This window comes from Zeus faber (genome assembly GCF_960531495.2).
Source record: "Zeus faber genome assembly, chromosome: 11".
Taxonomy (NCBI): Eukaryota; Metazoa; Chordata; class Actinopteri; order Zeiformes; family Zeidae; genus Zeus; species Zeus faber.
The window spans coordinates 20361545-20382883 of record NC_137205.1 but is presented as its reverse complement, the minus strand read 5'-3'; the positions used below and the strand labels follow the sequence as shown (position 1 = coordinate 20382883).

General features: G+C 43.9%; 1 protein-coding gene and 1 long non-coding RNA gene across 3 annotated transcripts; one reads left to right on the top strand and one right to left on the bottom strand.

Annotated features, from left to right (window-relative positions):
• Positions 1 to 1928: 1928 nt before the first annotated feature.
• recql5 (RecQ helicase-like 5) lies at positions 1929 to 20669 on the bottom strand. Of its 2 annotated transcripts, none has more exons than XM_080009703.1 (19): positions 20543 to 20669; positions 20188 to 20309; positions 19083 to 19604; positions 18430 to 18526; positions 18236 to 18347; positions 17558 to 17720; positions 17213 to 17295; positions 10441 to 10662; positions 9647 to 9749; positions 8748 to 8784; positions 8563 to 8621; positions 7952 to 8031; positions 7457 to 7550; positions 6104 to 6319; positions 5413 to 5999; positions 4788 to 4827; positions 4462 to 4692; positions 3790 to 3862; positions 1929 to 3681 (listed from the first exon to the last, which is right to left on the bottom strand). In XM_080009703.1, exons 1-19 carry the CDS (start codon positions 20634 to 20636, stop codon positions 3560 to 3562), a joined length of 3057 nt encoding a protein of 1018 aa, XP_079865829.1. In that variant the 5' UTR covers positions 20637 to 20669; the 3' UTR covers positions 1929 to 3559. The 2 variants fall into 2 exon arrangements, with proteins under 2 accessions (XP_079865829.1, XP_079865830.1); XM_080009704.1 differs by having other exon boundaries at positions 3790 to 3859.
• LOC307237084 lies at positions 11619 to 17185 on the top strand. Its single transcript, XR_013844402.1, has 4 exons — positions 11619 to 11716; positions 12172 to 12340; positions 15754 to 15872; positions 15983 to 17185. It is a non-coding gene; the product is annotated as an uncharacterized lncRNA (long non-coding RNA).
• Positions 20670 to 21339: the final 670 nt, after the last annotated feature.

Here is a 21339-nt window from a genome sequence, read left to right as displayed (position 1 = left end):
CGGTAAAGAAAAGTCTTTAGTTCCCTCAGAGCGCCCCTATGGTAAAGAAAACAGCCTTAAGTACCCTCTAGTGTGCCTCTACAGTAAAGAAAACAGTGTAAAGTGCCCTCTTGGTGGCACCTACGGAAAATAAAACAGTCTTAAGTGCCCTCTAGTGTGCCTCTACAGTAAAGAAAACAGTGTAAAGTGCCCTCTAGGTCGCACCTATGGTAAAGAAAAGTCTTTAGTGCCCTCTAGAGCGCCCCTATAGTAAAGAAAACAGCCTAAAGTGCCCTCTAGCGTGCCCCTATGGGAAAAAAAACAGTGTAAAGTGCCCTCTAGGTCGCACCTATGGTAAAGAAAAGTCTTTAGTGCCCTCTAGAGCACCCCTACGGTAAAGAAAACAGTGTAAGTGCCCTCTTGGTTGCACATACGGTAAAGAAAAGTCTTTAGTTCCCTCGGAGCGCCCCTATAGTAAAGAAAACAGCCTAAAGTGCCCTCTAGTGTGCCCCTATGGCAAAGAAAACAGTGTAAAGTGCCCTCTAGGTCGCACCTATGGTAAAGAAAAGTCTTTAGTGCCCTCTAGAGCGCCCCTATAGTAAAGAAAACAGCCTAAAGTGCCCTCTAGCGTGCCCCTATGGGAAAAAAAACAGTGTAAAGTGCCCTCTAGGTCGCACCTATGGTAAAGAAAAGTCTTTAGTGCCCTCTAGAGCACCCCTACGGTAAAGAAAACAGTGTAAGTGCCCTCTTGGTTGCACATACGGTAAAGAAAAGTCTTTAGTTCCCTCGGAGCGCCCCTATAGTAAAGAAAACAGCCTAAAGTGCCCTCTAGTGTGCCCCTATGGCAAAGAAAACAGTGTAAAGTGCCCTCTAGGTCGCACCTATGGTAAAGAAAAGTCTTTAGTGCCCTCTAGAGCGCCCCTATAGTAAAGAAAACAGCCTAAAGTGCCCTCTAGCGTGCCCCTATGGGAAAAAAAACAGTGTAAAGTGCCCTCTAGGTCGCACCTATGGTAAAGAAAAGTCTTTAGTGCCCTCTAGAGCACCCCTACGGTAAAGAAAACAGTGTAAGTGCCCTCTTGGTTGCACATACGGTAAAGAAAAGTCTTTAGTTCCCTCGGAGCGCCCCTATAGTAAAGAAAACAGCCTAAAGTGCCCTCTAGTGTGCCTCTACGGTAAAGAAAACAGTGTAAAGTGCCCTCTTGGTGGCACCTACGGAAAATAAAACTGTCTTAAGTGCCCTCTAGTGTGCCCCTACGGCCTCCGGGAAGGGTAATGGTAGGCGCCTTTCTGAGAGAAAGCTGCGTGAGGCTGAAACTTTGACACCTCAGAGTTGAGTGTTGAGGTGTCCACAAGAAGAAAACATCTACTACCATTAAGGTGTGACTGAAGTCTACAAACCTGTCTTGACATTGAAGGGGACCTGTTGTACTTATTTTCAACAAGTTAATATATGGTCTCTGAGGTCCCTAAAATATGTCTTTGAAAGTTTTTTGCTGAAAATACCAAATGCATTTTAGTCATTATAACGTGCCTTTAAACCATCCTGTAGGACACTGTTTTTCTGGGGGGCGCAACCCTCCTGAGACGTCTAGTTCTGTGAGCTAATGAGGTTTGAGCATGTGTAGTCATGTTCCGTTTTATGAAGTACATAAACTTTAACTTATTTCACCTTAACGGTCGACCAAAATCTGTTTCTGAACAATTTTTTAGGCAAGAAATAAGAAATTTCGTTGCCGACAATGCACGTGGACATCTGTTTCATGTAAACGTTGGAAAATAAAATAAAATACATCTACAATAAAAACATGTTTTTATTGGTTTTGTTTGGCGAAACGCACAGTGGATCGCGTGCCGCAGCCTACAGTTTATGTACCACATACTTTTCTATTTGAAAGAAACACAGCAGAATTATTTCTAAATATTTGTCATCTGCAGTTCCTTCGCGGGCAGTTGGTTCTAATCCCTCTTCTTTTTAAAAGATTTGTGCTGGTCCGTGCAGCCAACAGAGCATATCCCAGCGCTGTTTGTTATTCCCCAGCCGTGGGCGGAGTTACTCAGATGGAGGGCGGCTCTAATTCTATTGAGGTATTAAGTGATGTAGAAAGGGGGCTGCAAATCTGAACGCCTTGTTTCTACACGTTTTCTGAATTAGACGGCTCAAAAAAAAACGGACAGAGTTGTCTTATCGCCCAGTTTACGTGCACAACTCAACGAGCACTGCAAATGTGCGTCCTTCATTACAGGACGCCTTTAACATTGAGGTCTGAATCATCGCACGAAGATGTACTGTATGAGATAAACATTAGGTCATCCCTCTTGCAGGAAAACTTTGTTTGGAATAAGTCAACTCTGAGCGGCCCAAGCATAATAAATAATAGTATAATATAGATAACAGACCTCATAGCAACATGGTGACACATTTTGCATTGTTTTTTTTTTTATTTGAAGAAACGTCTAACTTCAATCTCAACCACTCTGTAGTTTTATCTCCTCTGCAGATGCTTGTAGGATTCACAAGATTGCCAGACAGACAAATTGACTGCGGGCGCCCACGTTTTCCCGGGCAGAGGCAATCAAGTCGGAGGCGGGGACCACCGGCGCAGGTTTTCCGAGCTCCTTGGAATGCAGCATACAGTAGGTCGACATCCAGCCGTTTGGTCAAACACCCCACCGCACCCGCCTCGGGCTTCGCAGCGACGTCACTTCCTTTTGTAGCCCTGCTGTCATCCCCAAACTGGGACTTGAATCGTCTGTGTTCTTAAGACACCAGAACAACAAAGCAAACAATAAGTGACGTCCCACGTCGTGGAGTCTGCACATTTTCCAGCAGCGAGACTTTATTGTAAACAACCAGCGGGGGGGGGGACAGTGCTACTGTTGCTTTGTGTCCATTAGTGCTTCAAAGCTCTGTATTCCGTTACGACCCAGCGGAGACGCCTGGCAGCCGCTCCCCAAACAGGCACTCAGTGAACCGCGATGGCCCGCCAGCAGCGCGACATGAGGATGGAGCGTTTCCCCTCCAGATTATTGATCATCTTAAAAAAAAAAAAAAAAAAAATTATAATAAATGAGTCCACACAAATTAAAGTTTTGTTACTACTGACAATCTCCGAACTGATATCAAGACAAAACAACATTCACAATGAACAGAATAGAAAAATAAAGCAAAAGACTATTTCCCAAACATGGGCGCGGTGGTAAGTTAAGCTTGGCTCCAAACGTGTGGCAGCCGTACGGGATAGTGCAGCATCCCCCGTCTTGGGGTTTTGGCTTCCTTCGTAAATAAGTCAACCGTAAAGCCTCCAGCGGCGAGTGTGCACAGTGTCCAGCCTGCTCGACACTCACACGGTATACAGTAGACATGTTTTATTGCTAGGTTCATAACACCAGTCTCTACTAGGCGGCGCTGGGCGTAGCATGCAGCTTGGATCCAGGCTCGGCGTCCAGAAGCGTCCTCTAGGGAGAGAAAAACCTGAAGTAGGAGCCGCGGGGAGGCACTGACGAGGGAGCAAGCGTTTTGGACCCTTAAAAAAAAAAAAGAGAAAAAAAAAAAAAATTGTCTAGTTTCCCCCTTTCCCCGTCACTCCTTCACGGTGGCATTGGAGGCGGCGGGCGCTTTCAGGTGGCCCCAGTCGGCCTCCTTCTCGCAGCGCTTCACCGTGACGAACAGCTTCTTGATGAGCGCCTTGGCCTCCGCCTTCACTGGGGTGACGGGAAGAACCAACGTTAGAGTGCGTCACCCCCACACACACACACACACACACACACACACACACACCCCACTGGGTCATTACTGATCCGATACTCAACCTTGGGCTCTGCCTCGGCTCCGTCCCGCCGCCAGGAGGTGAGACAGGTAGCGTGCGAAAGACTTGAACAGCTCCTTCAACCAAATAACAAGGAAAAAAAAAAAAGAACCGGCGGAAATGGGTCAGGTCAAAGAATAACCAGCTTGTTCTAAAATGTTGGATGTTACCACAAACTGTTCAGTGGTCCCCTCTTCGAGCTCAAGATTCAAAATGGCCTCGTCCTCATCAATCATGTTTTTCTAACAGTTTACGGCTCCTCATTGTCGATTATTGATCAATATCATCAAACCAAACAACAAAAACTAGAAGTAGTAACCGCAACAGGTCTGAGAACGGAGCAATGCGATGTAGCATGGATCCATAAAATTCATAATGACAACAAAGCCTGATTAGTAGCATTTCTTGAGTCCCGCCCTCACCGCTCAGCCACTAAAAGAAAAATAATAAATAATTTTGGGCTTTTTTTTTTTAAACTGGGAAAAAAAGAAAAAGGGAATTTGCATACATTTAGAGTTAATGTCAGTTCAATCCAAGAGGGGTGCGTTCTACAATCAAAAAAACAAGACGAGGCAACAGAAACTGAAACTTCCTGGCTCAGAGGCTCTTTAAAAAGGCCTCCCGCCCAGCGCCACGCCCCACCACACCCCTCCACTCCGACGCGCTCCTCCCTCACCTTGGTGGCAAACTTGCCCTGAGAGTAGAAGGGATCCAGGCAGCGCACCACGATATCGGCCACCTCCTTTAAGGCCACGGGTTTCGGGGGCTCGTTGGCGGTGTCCAGTATGCTCTCCTGCACGTTGGGGTTAAAGGTCACCCTCCTCCTGGACGTCGCCGGGTCCTTCGAGGGCCGGCTGCGCTTCGCCGGGGGCGACGAACCCCTCCCGCCTTCCTTGTCGGCCGGCGGCTGGGGAAGCAGACCTCAAGTGAGCGTCAGCGTGTCAGCTGTGCAGGAACGAGAACATATATATATTTTTTTATTTACGGGTGTGAATCACTTACAGTTTCAGCCGGAGCCGCTTCACTTTCAGGTGGGTTTTGTCTGTGCAAGGGACAACGACAATGTTAACGTCAAGGGATAATATCAGCACTAACATGTTTGTTTCATTCATTTCACTTTCCCGTTACTACTTAGAACCTTCCCGCCCTAATGCAGCTTCTCACTGTGCTTCAATGCAGTCCAATTTAAGCTTTATTCAAAAAATATTAAATCGTGGTTTATTGTACATTGCACTTCCCCAAATAAGCTCTTTGGCTACACCCGCACAAAAGACTAGAAACAGGGAGTCGTGCCGCTTCCTACTGGCAACCAGCAGCAATTATAAATATAATGTGGTACTGTTGTTCAAAACATAAATAAAATATTTGCTGAGACAGTTTGCTCTTTTTGGAAAAAGGCTTTTTAGGCTTAAATGTTTGCCCCGTGGCACCGCATGGAAGCACAGGGAGAGGCTGCGGCAGAGTGGTAAGTTTCTCAACAGTAACGCCCTCAGCCAGGTTGTGCCGTGAACAGTTCTCAATGATGGGAACCAACATTTCTCAAAGGCCCGGGTCGAAAAACAGCAAATGTATCCTTTGAGAAGGGAAGATGTGGACGATTAAAAGTATTTTCATAAGAACGTCTTACACCGCGCTGGACTCCACGTCACAATGAGAACCCTCCTCAAAAGCCTTCTCTTCATCTTCGTCATCGATAACTATGACATCTGTTCTCGGCTCTGCTTCGGCTGTATCCTCAGTGACAAACTTGACGGGGCTGGTTTCCTCGAAATTTGTTCCGGTACAAAGCGGCTGTTCCTGCGGGCCGTTGGTCGCCACGGGGACGACCCCGGCGGCCGCAGGCAGGGCGCCCGGCCCCGGCTCCCGGCTTTTCTCCGTCGTTTCCTTCTTCCCGAAGTACAAGGAAATGTTGCGCGTGTTCTTGGCGGCTTCGGCCATCTTCTGCTGCCTCCTGCTCGGGGCGGGGCCGGCCTTGGTCAGGGAGGCGGCGACGGCGGCCGCTTTGGCTCTGATGGACGACATTGCGGCGAGCGACGCCTCCGTCTTGGCGTCCTCGCCTCTCGCTGCAGTTCCGACTCCGGGGAGGAAGCCGCCGCCTCCTGCAGCGACGCCGCGGGGCCCGACGTCCCCGCTGGGGGCCTTCAGGAGCTCCCCGGCCATCTGGAAGGGGTTGGAGGAGCCTCTCAGCCCGGCTCCGATCCGCTTCCTCTTCATCTGGGGGTGAAAAAAAAAAAAGACGCAGACGCGCCTGCTTTAACGTTCATCATCATCAATTAAAAACACAGTTTCCCACAGATTCCACATCGCTCAATTCTCACGGAGTAGATCTGGGAAGCCGACGTGAAGCCCTGCAGTTCCTCGGCGCCGTGGAGGGACGACGAGGCCGCTTCCTGCTTGGGGCTGGAGCTCATCGCTCTGCTGCGACCGGAATCGCTGCCGGTGCCACCGTCAACTCCTCCACCAACGCCGCCGCCCTCTTCTTCCAGGCGTCCTCTACTTGCCGCCGTCGGCGCCGCTTTCTTCATCTCGGAGACCTTCGGGACGGGGGAGGTGTTAAGGGCGCCAACTCAAAACCTCACACTGTTGTACATGAAATGAATAGTGCTGCGAAAACAAAAAAAAAAAAAAGGGATGCAGCAATAATGTAGGCTTGGGCAGATTGACGGTCAAATTCGATCGCCGATTGACATTAATGGCAGACGATTTTTTTTTTGTTTTGTTTTATTACCGGGAAGAAAAAAAGCCCGGCATTGAAACGGCATAAGTGCAGTTTACTGAGTTCTGGGAAGGGGAGGAGGAGGGAGAGAGCGCAGAGGCTCTCCACGCTCTCCCTCTCCGCTCAGAGCTCTTTTGGATTTATTATTGATTATTTGTAATGTTCGTCATCTAAAAGCGCTCTTGTATTGCGTGTATAAACAAATAAATAATAAAATAATGTCATGTTTTCCCTCTCGTTGTCGTGACTGTGTTCTTCTCACCCTCATTGTGAAGAGGATCGTCCGAATCAACGAGCGCCACAGAAACGGAACGGGGCGACTTCAGTCGTTGTAAACAAGTACGTCTGTTTAGAGCCGGCATTAGAATTCGTCTCGAGTAACCACTCGGATCTCACTTCCCAGCTCTATATGCAAATATAATATATTGTGATTATAATATAGCAACACATAATATAATCTCCTAGAGAAAGATTTAGATTTTTTATTTTTTTTTTCCTTTTCCTTCGTTTGTTACTCGTATGGAAAATGAAAAATGTGAACCCGACTCAGAGAACTGGAGTGGAGTCGTCCCACTCGTACGAAACAATTTCTTTATTTTTATTTTTTTTAAAACACAACTGAGTTAAGGGACTGTCCCGTTCCGTCCCCAAGAAAACCCTGTGTGTCCCCGCTGACCCGTGCCCCGTCATGCACGTTTCCGTCGCTATGGTACTTCATTCAGTAAAAACTAGATTTTTTTTTTGTGTAAATAATAAATCCTGCACTTCTCTAACGGGGAGAGCAAATTTGCCGAATTACATTACGTTCTATGCGTGCGGACCACCCCCCATTCCTGATAGAATCGTCAGTGGATCTGGGGGGGCGGCGTTCGCCGATTGGAATTTGCCACGTGCATGTCGCCCACGCCTACAACAATAAAGTCAGTTTTCGTTCTGCATCGCTACTGGTGCTTACTTTCTTGAGGACGGCTGCTTTGTAAAGGTTGGCCGACTTGGTGGCCTTGAAGACCTCGTACTCTAAATCCACCGCCGAGGAGAGAGCGTCACCGCTGCCAGGGATGAAGGTAAAAGCAGAAGGATACGGTGAGGAAAAAGTACTCACACGCTGAATGAGACCTTAAGTCTAAGAATGGTTGACTATACAAGTCTAGAAGTGTGTCTCACTTTTTTTAAATTCTTTTCAGGGAGTTTGTGTAACGTCTGACAATGGACTAAAGATGAAAATGAACCTTCTTGGCTAGCTCTCCCATGTTTATTGTAATGCTTATTCATATGAACTGTTCGTGTCAAAGTAAATAGAAATTAAATACAGTATAGAGCAAGCTGGTAGAAGTAGTCATTTCAACAATCTACCCAGATATCAGTTGATAGACATGACAGTAAATTCACTGTATATGTATAATAACTACAGTGTATACAGTAAACTCTACATATAGAAGTAAACCATTACTTGAACGCGTCCTCCGTGTCCTCTGCCCCCTGGTGGCCATTAAGCACCTCTTGCAGGAGAGAGAGACAGTGCTCCCTCGCCTGAAATGAAATGTATACAGATTGAAGACAAAAAAAAAAAAAAAAAAAAATGTTAATTTGAAAGGAAGTGCTGAACCATGTTCAATGGAACTCTAACATTTCAGACAAAGTGAAATATGAATACGAGGTGTATGCACCTGGATTTTGAAACGTCTGTTGCATGTATCGTTTAGAAAGATCCCAACTATTTGACCAATGTGTACAATTGTATTTGATTGTGTATTTGACAATGTACAAAACATTGTTTTATTTACATGTCTTCAAAATATAATATAAATGCAAAAGCACTGCATTACACAGATACACCACACGGGGGCAGCAAAACGGATTAATTCCATTAACGCAGAAATACTTATTTGAAATGCAACATAATTATTTATTGCCCAGTTCAAATAATCTAGCGACTGTCCGTGTAATCTCCTTTAGCTGCGCTGAGGCCTGACTCTGTCTTGCTATGGGAGTGTTACTGGTGCCGACAGCATGAGGAATGTGCTCCCCGCGTGGGGGTTTGCTGCGCAGTGAGTTACGCACCTTCACAGTGAGCCTGGGAATCTTCCGACTGCTCGCCTCTCTCAGGGGACAGTCGGGATCTGCACAGCAGAGGATTTGTTACAGCCAAATGAGACCGAACACAGATCCTAAAACCTAGTCATTTAACTTCAACAACTGTTTGGTACAATATTTTTAAACCATCGTTCAAAGATCCTAAGGCCTACCTGGCAGAACAAAGTCTTCTTTACAGTCACTGGACGCCTAGAAAATACATTTTGGGATGATTAAGAACAGACCTGAGACAACCCTGAACCGGCCAGCGCCTTGTGGTCGTTGGCCAGGTGCAGCTATTTAAGCTATTTAAGGACAGCGATGCATTGGAACGCATTATCTTTCTCTCTTTCCAGCTTTACCTCTGACCTCTGACCTCTGTTGCTGAGTTGCACCCGCTCAAATGGACATTTTGAACATAATCCACTTGGGCTAACAGGGGATTTTAACCCACAGTTGTGTCCTGTACAATACAATTTAGCTGAACATGTGGGAGCGATTTGCCCCGAAACTTTCCCGATGGGGGCCTCACAGCCGGCAGACAGATGTGGAGAGAAAAACACAAAACACAATAAGCGGGTTGGTCGAAGAGGAGATATTTAGACTTGCGGAGAAAATGGTTGTTGAAAAACAGGATGTGGGTGACTGAATTTCGTGTGCTGTTATCTGCTGGGCGATGCAAAAGAATTAGAGAATATAATACTATATCGATGGCTGTATGATGCGATATCTGTTTAGGAAATTAAATCCAGTGTTAACACTCAACTCAAGTTCATTACACTGAACGAGAAGGTAAATTAAATCATTTTGTCAGGCGAATAACAGTATTTCAGACATCATATAATGAGAAAATGAAGTTGTAACTTAAATACAGGGCTCTCATGTAGATACCGAAACCATATCATAATATGACAATGTTGACGACACAACTAGAAGACGATACACAATGATATTAAATTGTTAGTCCCACACACACACACACACAGACACACACACACACACACACACACACACACACACACACACACACACACACACACACACACACACACACACACACACACACACACACCTTTCGCATGGTCATCTGCTTCTTGAAGAGGTCGCCAAACTCCTTCCTCCTATTGACGGATTCATCTTCACCGCTGCCACCTTCACCGTCCCACTCGTCGTACCTAAACACAAGTGCTCCACCATCACACTCCACCATGTTTCCCCTCATTATTGTTTTTTGAATAAAATATACACCGCAACAAGATGCCCTCCCCCTCGCCCCCCAAACAAAACTGTCTATAAGACATACAGTATATGGTGACTAGGGTATTGTTAAAGGTTTGCTCTCTTTGGACTGCATTGAAGCGCCGATGTGAAGCTGCAGCAGAGCGGGAATTTTCCCAGCAGCAAAGCAGTACAAATGATGATGAAATTTTAACAAGGCCCATGTTGAAAAAATGCAGAACCTCCCGTTTAAAACAACGGGTTGTGGAGCAAGTCGCTCTAAAATCAACTGCGGAAAAACCCGAGCTCCAGGCGACAGTTTAGGGCTGGGAAACCATTTGAAAGTATTCGTTTCTCATTGCCGAGCAGGTACGGTCTGAATGAATGAAGCGCGGCAGAGGTGAACCAAAACCAATTACAGCCTGAATATGTGAGGGAGTTTAACTTTTAAACCTAGATATTTGGGCTCATTACGTTTGTACTGTACACATACATCTCAGTGCGTTTAGATAAGAGTCCATGTGAACCGTGGCACTTTGCATTTCTGTAGATTACAATGAAGCAAACTTCCTTTTTATAAAAATTTAACTTTTATAAACTTCATTCAAAAAAAACCCCACCCTTCCCACCCCCGGGCCCCCCCTTCACCTCTCAAAGCCGTAGCCTTTCCTTCCTCCTTCGTAGAGGTGCGGGTCGAACCCGAACGCCCCCCGCGGCTCTTTGCTCTGCGCCGCCGCCGTCGTGGTGCTGAGCGTCGCCGCCTTCTCCAGCTGCGCCCGCACAGCCTTGGGGTTTCGGCAGTAGTCGCACGCCCCGGAGCAGTTTGGTTCCTTGTCCCCGAAGAACTTGGAGATGGTGGCATGGCGACAGCTGATGGGGGAAAAACAAGAGACAAAGGCTATGGAATATAAATTCAACAATAATAATTTAGGAATTTGGTTCATTTGGTTGATTAAATAGTTAATAACAAAATAAATATGTTTACAGTATGTACAGTTTTATAGTTCTAGTCAACGGTAAATGTGGAAAATTGAGGCAAAGGGGTTCAGTTAGTGTGTACACACCAAAGCTAAATTGATAATTGTTTGGAAACTCGCACAAACAGAAAATACGCCAAAAGAAATGACGATTTTCAATTCCAGAGAAGGAAAATCTCAGACAGACTTGATCGCTAAAGGATCAAACTCTGAAGTGTTTTTGATGCACACGTGACGTTATTTGGACACGCCACGCACGACTTTATTGATCTGTGAGCTGTTGTGTAACAATCCATCGTTAGGACGATCAATACCTCTGTTATCAAACAAGGCAGATGATTCTCAACTCCCCCTATATAATATAACATATAGTTCCACATTGAGGTTGAAAGTAGGGGGGATACAGAACCCTCAGGAATTTAAACATATTCAAATGATTTGTCGCATCAAGCGTGTTTACTTTCCAAATAACAACGTTTCATTTGAACAGCATAAATATTTCAGGGATGTTTGTTTTTTTCCCCCCTCCCAAAATCGGCCGACATCGTGTACATTATGCAACGCCCCGTTTTCAAAGTGTGCACAGAAACCGTGCTGTTGGAGAGCAGCCTATTGATCAAGCCACGTCAATAGTACACCGAAACAAAAATTTCATTCAGGGAAAGTTGAAGCACAATCATGGCAGTAAAGGGAGCAGTTGGATGGAAAGGAAAGGGAGAAGGAGGAGGAGGAGGAGGAGGGAGCAGCTCCGAGTCGCAGAGGAAATAAACAAACTGACATCAGTCAGACGGCATAAAAACCACAGCGGAGGCTCCACAGTGAACCAGTATCACTGGCACCGGCAGAGGAGAACGACCGGTTCAAGAGGGAGGTGAACAGACTCACAGAGGAGGCGAAGGAGAAAGGAAGGAAGGAGGGCAGAGCGTCCGCATATTGCCAAGATAGTTGTACGTGGTAGGCCTGAATCTAAACATGAACATTTTAAATCAGTATTTTGCATTATTATTCATGGCACTAAGTCATAAACAACAACGGCATACCAGACATTTGAAACTTAGGCTTATTTATTTCGATTGGTTTGTTTCATTGTCTAAATTGTTGAAGCTCTTCTCAATAGAACAAAAAAAGAAGATCTGACGAGTGTCAAGTTTGTTTTTTTTGTAACATTCATTTCATTGCTCATTAGTCGATTTTGAAAGTTATTGTCCATCCGGTCCAAGGTCATCCGAGCTCTCAAAAATTTAGAGTAGAAAGTAGAACCCACAACCCTAGAATGTCCGACAGGCTTCTCATTTCAAATCTGAACCGACATTTTTGTTTTCCCCCTACTGCGGGTCCTAGATGACGAGGAATGATGACAATAATGGCTTTTTTGATCATCTTCATCCCGCTCCGCCTCTAGTCCTTGAATCAGGTGCTAAAGCGGCGTCGGCCTCTGTGGAATTGTCCTGTTAACCCTAATCTGGCACAGGGTCTGGCATGGCTCCTCCCACCTGACGCACTGCAGACTCCGACAACAAAACCCACTCAGAAGCTTTCTGACATGAGACGGATCGCACCCGGTCCTTCAGGTAAGAGTGGACTTTTTCCCTTTTCTCTAATCGCTCTTCTTCAGTGTTTGGTACAGTGGTCCACATAGGTGCGTTGGAGCTCTCTTTGAGGAGGCTGCCCGTATTAAACCCGACATAGAATTTTACAGGTGAAGGACTTTGGTTCACAAACTCTTCAAGCACAGAAACAAACAGTTGGAAGAAATAAATGAGTGTGAATTATAAAGAGTCACACAGTGACGGGGGCTGAACTCAACGTATGGCAGAGGAGAATGTGAAGAATGAATTCAATAGTCTGACTGGAACCTCATACACAACTGTTAGAAGTTCAAACGATCCCACTCTATGGTGATTTGGGTCGTTTTTCCCCCACTTTATAGTCACAAACCATCTATGAGTCAATGTATTATTCATATGAAAGTGAGGGAGAGGAAGAGGGGAAATATGAGAACAACGAGATAGACGACCAATCTGCCCATTCGATTCCACAAAAAATGGAATCGAATGAAAGCTGGATGGAACAGTTTACTGGACCAATAGTCTGTTTACACAACACGTGAACTAGTACAACCCTTCTTTCGTCAAATGCTTAGAACTTTTTTTTATTGCCAGGAACCTTCAAAGTGGTTTGTGGTGATTTTAAAGAAACATGCAATCAATGGTATGCTGTGAAACATCAAAAAAGAAAGGCCTGGAACACTGTCTATACATGCAATCTGGTGCGACTGGATCTAAAACGCCAGAGGAAACTATTGGGAGTTATCGATGGGAGGGGAGGCTGGGAGGGATGACGGATCATTGGTAAAAATGACAGACGGATCTGGTCCTACCAGCAAATAAACGCCACACCCAGCGGCACTGACAGTTACCGTGGAGCACACCTGTTTGTGCTAGCAAACCTGAGAACACTAAACAGCCCAAACAGCATATTCCAACATGCAAATCTCACTAAAGTCGATATGAATCCCAAGCTGACCGCAAACATAAAGAGGTCAAACGGAAACAGTGGTTCCTCTTTTTTACTTTTGCTGAATCATCTCGGATAGATAGTCGTGATAAAAGTAAGTATTTTAGTTATTTTAAGAACCTTCCTCTGCATCAATGACCCTCACAAACACACTCAGCAAGAAAAACCACATGCTACAGACGTGAACCCTCCCAAACTATATAATCCCGTCTCAGTCTCATATTCTTCCTCTTTAAAAGTCACAACACATTTATCGGCCGACTGAAACACAGCAAGTGGATTGCCTTGTGTCAACCTAACTGTTATAATAACAACAACAACAACAACAACAACAACAACAACAACACATTTAGCTGCAGGCAGCAATACACAGGGTCGATTTTAGTTGTGTGAGGTACGTATTTTCCGTAATCCGGGATCAAATTATACGAATTCAGCCTGATTCTGACCCAAGTTACAATTCCATGAAACCTGAAAGGGGTTGAGATTTTTCCGTGATTATTCATACATTTCCGGGTACAAGTTTTCTGATACGCTCCGAGTACATGTAACGCATCATGGACTCCCACAGTTGGGGTGGACTCGACATGGTGATGAATTTCTGTGGATTATATTTTTTTCGTGTCCAAGTTTTCCATTGGGTTACGATTCCATGAAATCTGAAAAGGGTTGAAGTCTTTCTGTGTTCATTTATAATCTTCCAGCAGCAACAACAACAACAACAACAACAACAACATGGCTGCTGGCAACAATTCATAGGGTCCAGTTTAGACGTGATGGGTGCGTTTTACAGTTTCCCGGGTTCTCTGAAACGCAGCACCATTTTCCGAGTTAACTTAAATCATGGGCTCCCTGTCGTCTCCTGGTTGCTCGTCTTGCAGAGCAACAACTATGCGGTCTGCACATCGCCACACTCCTGTCTTTGAAACAACTGTTTTAGGTTGGGATTACATTTTCAGTAAGTTACATTTCCATGAAATATGATAAACGTTGTGGTATTCCTGTGCATTATTATCATTGCATGGCTTCGATTTTTCCAACACCTTGCTGGATCTTGAACCCATCACTCAGTCGCACATTTCAGAGTTTGAGGGACGTGCTGACAACATTTTAAGGACTATTTTTAATTATTTGTTTTCTAAATCTGGCAAAGTACCCTGCAGCACGGCTTTAAAAATATAAATCAAACAGATCTACTGACATCTACCAAGTAAGAAGCTTAAGTATACACTTAAATCAATAGTTTGGTAACCTCGAAAGACTACAGTGTGACCAAGTCTAGACGGCACATTGGACCCATTCTTAATCAGAACTTGCACATTTATAGTAAATTATATGATGATGTCATAAAGCGTTTTACTGAAAATGTTATCTTGTTCATTTTAGAATGAGACGTGTGACAAACCAGGACCAACTGAATATTTTGGGTCAAATTTGTTCGGTTTTTCACTAATATCTGATCGATTTGGATTAAATTTAAACCCAAAGATAGCGGTTGAAATGACACCTCAACCGTGTTTGTAGCATATGCCGAATATGTCTTCTAGCCAGTTTTGACATATTTTGGTATCAGAAGTACTGGATCGACTGTTTTAAAACCTCTCAAAATTAGGTCGATTTTTGGCCAGTATCTCCTCCGTATTGGATCGATTTGTGCAAAACTTCAACCACGTGTTCTTTGGTCCAGCGCGGCTCAAACAAACCGTGTTCGTGTGTTATCCCGAAGTTAGTGTTCCAGATATTTTTTCTCAAACAATAAAAATAAGGGGCTGCCGAACAATAACAATAGTTGTATTTATTTTATTAATTAGTTAATAAACTATGCCACACAAAGCTAAAATTCTAACAAAACCGTTTTGTAGAAGTACACACCTGGAATAACCAATAACAATGCAACAATATTGTTTATTTAAGGTTTCATAACTCTGTTTACGATAAAGGAGTACACTGAATCACCATCAGTGCATATTATAAGTAGGAGATGGTTTGTGTCATATTTGTGTTTAAAAGCCCATTGTAACATCCAAATTCTAGAAAGGCAGGATGAGACAGGTAATGGACGCAGCGGAAGGCACTTTGTTTTAATGCCGGGTGAGCTGGTCCTAATGAGGGTCAATTTAAAATGTTATGAATGTAGGCAAATTACATTGTTCGATATGATTATTGGTTCACAAAGAGGTGTTGTGACCTTACAAAAATGTTAGATGATCAATCAGAGAGAAGCAGAAAAGGGTAAATATTTATCATCTAAAATGTTTGTTGACACTCTAGTCTCACTCTTGTCTACTGGGAATTTCTTTGCATATGTGTACAGGTAACATAACACCTATTTCTGAACTCTCTGCAGCTCTGTTGGGGCAATACAATTATGAAGCTTGAAAACATGTGTTTTTAACATGTTCATCTTGATGAAATTTCCAAAATTATTAGAAATATTGATGTATGGCCGTAATGTGTTCCCCCTCAGGATGGATTCAAGAGAAGAGACACTGAATTTTCTCAACAGGTTCTGGGCCAAACTGCAGGGTCTGTCCAGTGCCGACCCTGTGGAGCTGGGGGCTTTCTTTATCCTCCTGATCTATATCTGTGAGTGGATAGAACCCATATGGCTGGTTCCACTAATAATCGATCCATTCCATCTCTGGTCTGTCAAATATAATGAAATTGATGCTGTTTGTTTGTCTGCCCTCCCGCAGTGGTTGTTGTGATGATGATGGTGCTGACCTGCGTGACTTGCTGCTGCCGCAAGACCGGCGCTCAAGGGCCCAAAATCTGAGCAAATGCACCAGTCTGCACAAGGACATTAAGACGAACAACCTATGGATATCACACACGAAGCCCCAGACACCAGAGATAAATACTTAAGATGCCTGAACAAAAAAAATAAAATAAAACAGTCGGGATCTCAATACGCGATGCAAAAACCAGTTATCGTCTACTCAAAACAGGCAGGTGTTCTGTAAACAGGCGCCGTACGGAGCTAACAGGCCTATTACAGGGTGTGTAATGTGGCAATGGAGGGGCCCGGCCTTCGAACAACAAGGTCCCTGGCAAACAGGGAGAAGGATGTTATGGCAAACTGCCAAACACGGACGCTAAAACTCTCACGCCTTCAGGAGTATCAACATTCCAGGGAGCGTCTCTGAGCTCAGCACGCCAACAATCCTGCCTTTGACCAGACGCGGGTCCCTGTGACAGGCTGATATATTGATATTTCAAGAAGATTATAGTTAAATTGGTTTAAAATATATCATAATTTCTATGTAATCCATTTGGAGCTCCCGCCATGCTCACATGATAAAATAAAAGTAGCCGATGCGATGCTCAAGTTTCCTGATTTGCAACGTGGAATATCTGCACTTTGACCAGTAATATCTTTAACCTAAAGTAAGAAAGATTCTTATTTAGCCTCAATCTGTTGCTTATCGACCTCAATTGCTAATTGTATGCGTTACTAATTGTGGTGCTCGCTCCTGCTGTAAACACTTTATTTCAATAATGCAGGCATAAAGACTTATCGATAATATTAATCAACAAATGTGCAAAGTGTGGCATGGCGACCGCATTAGGAACACAGGAACAATATGAGAAAAAGTCAAAGTGGTTGTTTTGAATTGTTTTTTTTCTCAACCACCGCAGGGTCGCATTCTCGGGTGGTGACGAGGATGTTGTGGTTCGATTGTTTGAGAGCTTCCTGACCGGGCACTGCTTGCCACTGCCAAGCCATGAACGTTTCTTGATGTGCAACAAAATTGAGTAAAAACAGAACAAGTCTGCCCTCTGCTGTACAAACATAATATGAAAGGATTGACTGTACTGCATGTGGGTTTTTGCTCTGTACTTCTGTAAATAGTTATTTGTTTAAGCCTGCATTGGTATGCGGTTAAATAAAAAGTGACTTGAAGTTTTATGTGCCAATTGCTTACCATTCTTGTTCACAGAACAACACCATCGCCTGAAACTCTGTGATCGCTGCTTTGTCCGTCTCCTTAGCAGACCCACGCTTGTTCTGCAGGCAAATGCAGAGTATTCATGGAATCATTAAAGTGGAAATCCATACGATCCGCTGTGTTGGGTGGATTACACTAAAAGCCCCAGAATTCGGGAACATCCCTAGAACCTCCCAGGTTTACCTTCGTCTTCTAAGACGGTCACTTTTATAGGTAGGCACTTTATACAGCATATAATGTGAGAGGTGATCAAACCTAAGCCGGTCGTTGACTGTGACTAAGAGAGTAGAGAGGTCCCTCGCCTGCTGATGGGATGCTCACCTGCTTGCTGGCGACTTCTTTTCGGATGAGGAAATTCATCTGCTCCTTGTCTCTAGGGGAGTAGTAGGTTCGACAAGAGGAAGGCAAACCGTCTCTGCCAGCTCTTCCAGACTCCTGGTAGTAGCTGGCCAGTGATTTGGCAAGGTTCCAATGGGCAACAAATCTGTGGGGTTTCAGAAAACACATTAACAGTAACAAAGCATCACATCTACAAAGAAAAAAGCCCCAAAGGGTGAAACCGGTTAATCTAGTCTTCACCACATTAATGAGAAGGTTTGCAAAATATGGAGAAAACAAAAAACATGTGCTAGATATGTTGCATTTTGCAATGACATATATAGGAAACGGCATAAAATTGTCAATGCAGCAAACGGATAGGTCCCAAAATATGATATCTGGTTTGTGTTTAAAGATAAGGCATAGGCCATTTAAGGGCTGTTTCATTTGTTTCTAGTATTTCTACACACACTGACATCATGTAAACATCACAGTTTACAAAAACAATGATGCTGTAAAAATGTTAAATTAATTTGAAAACTTTGACACAACCAACGTTACGTGTTAATTGTACCTATTGAAGACTGCCGCAGAGTTTTTACGAATGACAAATGTACTTATTGTCAATTTGGACCAAAGCGTCTTATAAATGACGTAATGTAAATGTAACACTGGCCTTACCTGACGTTGGCCTTGTCCACACCCATTCCAAAGCTTATTGTGGCTACAATAACCAGCACCTTGCCCTGCATCCAGTCGGTTTGGGCTTCCGTGCGATCCCCTGCTTTCAGGCCTGCAACCGAAAAAAAGTCACATGAGATTCACATCATCCCATCTTCGGTGCCACTGAATAATAAAGAGAGAAGAAAGGTTACCTGCATGATAAGGCTTGGCCGAGACCCCCAGCCTGGTCAGCTGGTATGCCACGGTTTCACAGTTTTCCCTTGTTCGGCAATACACAATCCCACAGCCCTGCAAAGAAAACAAAAAACTTGAAGAGATTGACATATAATGTGATGTTTTTTCTGCGACTGCTTACACATTTTTTGAGTAGCCTGTTCTATATTAAACGTGTAGTATTAAATCATCTCAAACCCATCAGAGGGATGTGACTATTCTACCAACTTTACATTATTGATATGGGTCAATTACATGACGCTTGTTTCTGGGACCGAATCAATTATAATTCAGGACACATGTCGTTGCAAATTATGCACAATTTAAATCAACTTTAAATTACAAAAAAAACAAACATAGTTCATGTTGGGAGTTTTGTGGATTAAGAGTCTAGAAATGTCAGACAGTGTTACCGTCTGAAAGTTACTTCGGTCAATAAAAGTGCAATAAAAATGTATCACTTTATGAAGAGTACGACAAAGTAAGTGAGATCACAAGGTTGACCCCTATAGACCCCACTGACTGGGGCGAAAAGGTTTGTCATTCTCTCAAATATATTTGAAACAGCAGAGATGAGGTAACGTGAGGTAATATATCATTTATAGATGTTGTAGATGTGCAGTTTACACACCTGTGCTTTGGCCCCACTGCTCATTGTTAAGGCCTCTTTAACGAAGGCATGAAGGTGAGCGTAAGGGTTCTCCAACAGCTCCCGGTAGATCACATCATAGTGCAGGTTACTACGGAACACAGACGTAGTGAAGGACAGCGGCGAGTGCAGGTTCAGGGAGAGAGCGATATCCTCTCGCACTTTCTTTGGCGCCGTGGCCGTCAGGGCCACGCAGGGAATCCCTGGCAGGCGTGCACGCAGGTTGCCCAGTTTGAGGTAGTCGGGCCTGAAGTCATGCCCCCACTGCGAGACGCAGTGAGCCTCGTCCACGGCCAGATAGGCCAGAAGGTGCCGGGAGCACAGGCCCGTCAGGCAGGGCTGGAAGGAGGGAGAGGCCACCATCTCCGGGGTGATGTAGAGCAGCTTCAGTTTGGGATTTTCACTCTCCAGGTCAGCCAGGATCATACGCCGCTCCCCCGCTGCGAGCTTAGAGTTAATGGAGCAGGCGGGAATGTTCAGCTCTCTGAGATGCTCTACTTGGTCCTTAGGAGACGCATGGGGAAAATGGTGGGAAAATGAATGACACTTAACGTTGGCTACAGTTTGAGTCATGGTCGGTTCCAATTGCTGCGGTCAGGCAAACAAGGCCGACACAGAGAGACTCCAATTAATGAATCTGTACAAACTTATTCAATACAGACTTCATTTGTAAATGCCTATTTAATATAGACTGTATATTTGTATTCACCTGCAATATAATAATCAATATATATATTTATCTGTATTATTTTGCACAACATATTTATTTTTCATCATTGCACCCTTTGCACAATATGCTACACAATGTACATTATTATTATTCGCCCTGTACATATTCTGTCACATACTGTACATATATTTTGTATTATAGTTTCTTTGCTTATATTGCTTTCCTTGTGTATATTTTTTCTGATTTCGATTTTATTTTTCTTCTTTCTCTTCCTTCGTGTTTTTCACAGCCTTCCAAGCTGGTGCTTTCTTATTTCACTGTACCGTACTTGTATTACTGGGGGACAAATAAAGAACGTCGAATCTTGAATGTACTGCAATAATGAATGAGTCGGGAACACCAGAGACAGAGACTGACCTGAATGAGAGCAATAAGAGGAGATATAACCAAGGTGATGCCCTTCGCCAACATGGCTGGCAGCTGATAACAGAGAGACTTCCCAGCTCCAGTGGGCATACAAACAAACACATCCCTGTCACCTGTAACAACACAGTTATTGGGAATAAAACATTGGACAATGCCACAAAATACATTAATGGAGATGATACACTAAAAACAGCTCAGGAAATACATTAACAAGAGCTAATAGAGCTCTATGTGATGTCTGAGGCTCTCCTTTTGGTTTCCTGGCAAGTGGACATTTGCTAATAAGGGATTAGCTTTTGGCTAATTCTCAGAATTCAACTCAAAACTCAAAGTGGGTCGCTTTTACCTTTGACGACTGCTTTGACGACATCTTCCTGCAGCTTGGACCTGAAAGTGTCGAAGCCGAAGTGTTTCTTTAGAGACTGTTGCAAAGATGCCATTGAGACCCAGTGGAGCCCACAGCAGAAGGTCTTCACAACTTAACTTCTGTCACTGGGTCGCGTGTTGATGACGTCACTGAACCTCACTATTAAAAATAAACGCATCGGGAACGTTTCATTCGGGGACTTTGATTCACTGTTTTATTAAAGAAGGGTCAAATTTTGTTCAATATTACGTTCATCCTCCTATTTTATCTTTTCATATTTTATCATAACCATGCTGACGACAAAAGAGGAGCCACGTGTTCATGTTGTCCTCGACGTAGCGACTGTGATTGGATAACTCTGTCTGGGTTTTTTATTATTATTATTATTATTATTATTATTACTGTTGTTGTTATTATTATTATTATTATTACTGTTGTTGTTGTTGTTGTTATTATTATTATTATTACTGTTGTTGTTGTTGTTGTTGTTATTATTATTATTATTATTATTATTACATCATCCAGCTGAAACTCCAAAGCCTCAGTAGAATTCCCCTTGACTTGAGAAAAAGATCAATGGTTAAGGTTCTTCAAAAATGATTGTCGTAAACCTGTGTGTTATTCCAACAGATGAGACGACATGCCAATACATGCCAGTGCAGGATCATGTTTACAAAGGATACTTGGTACCGCTGTTTGTGAAAGTGCATCTTATCACCCAAGGGAACTTCACAAAGTCCAATTTATACACTCTCCAGTTTATACACTGTAATGCG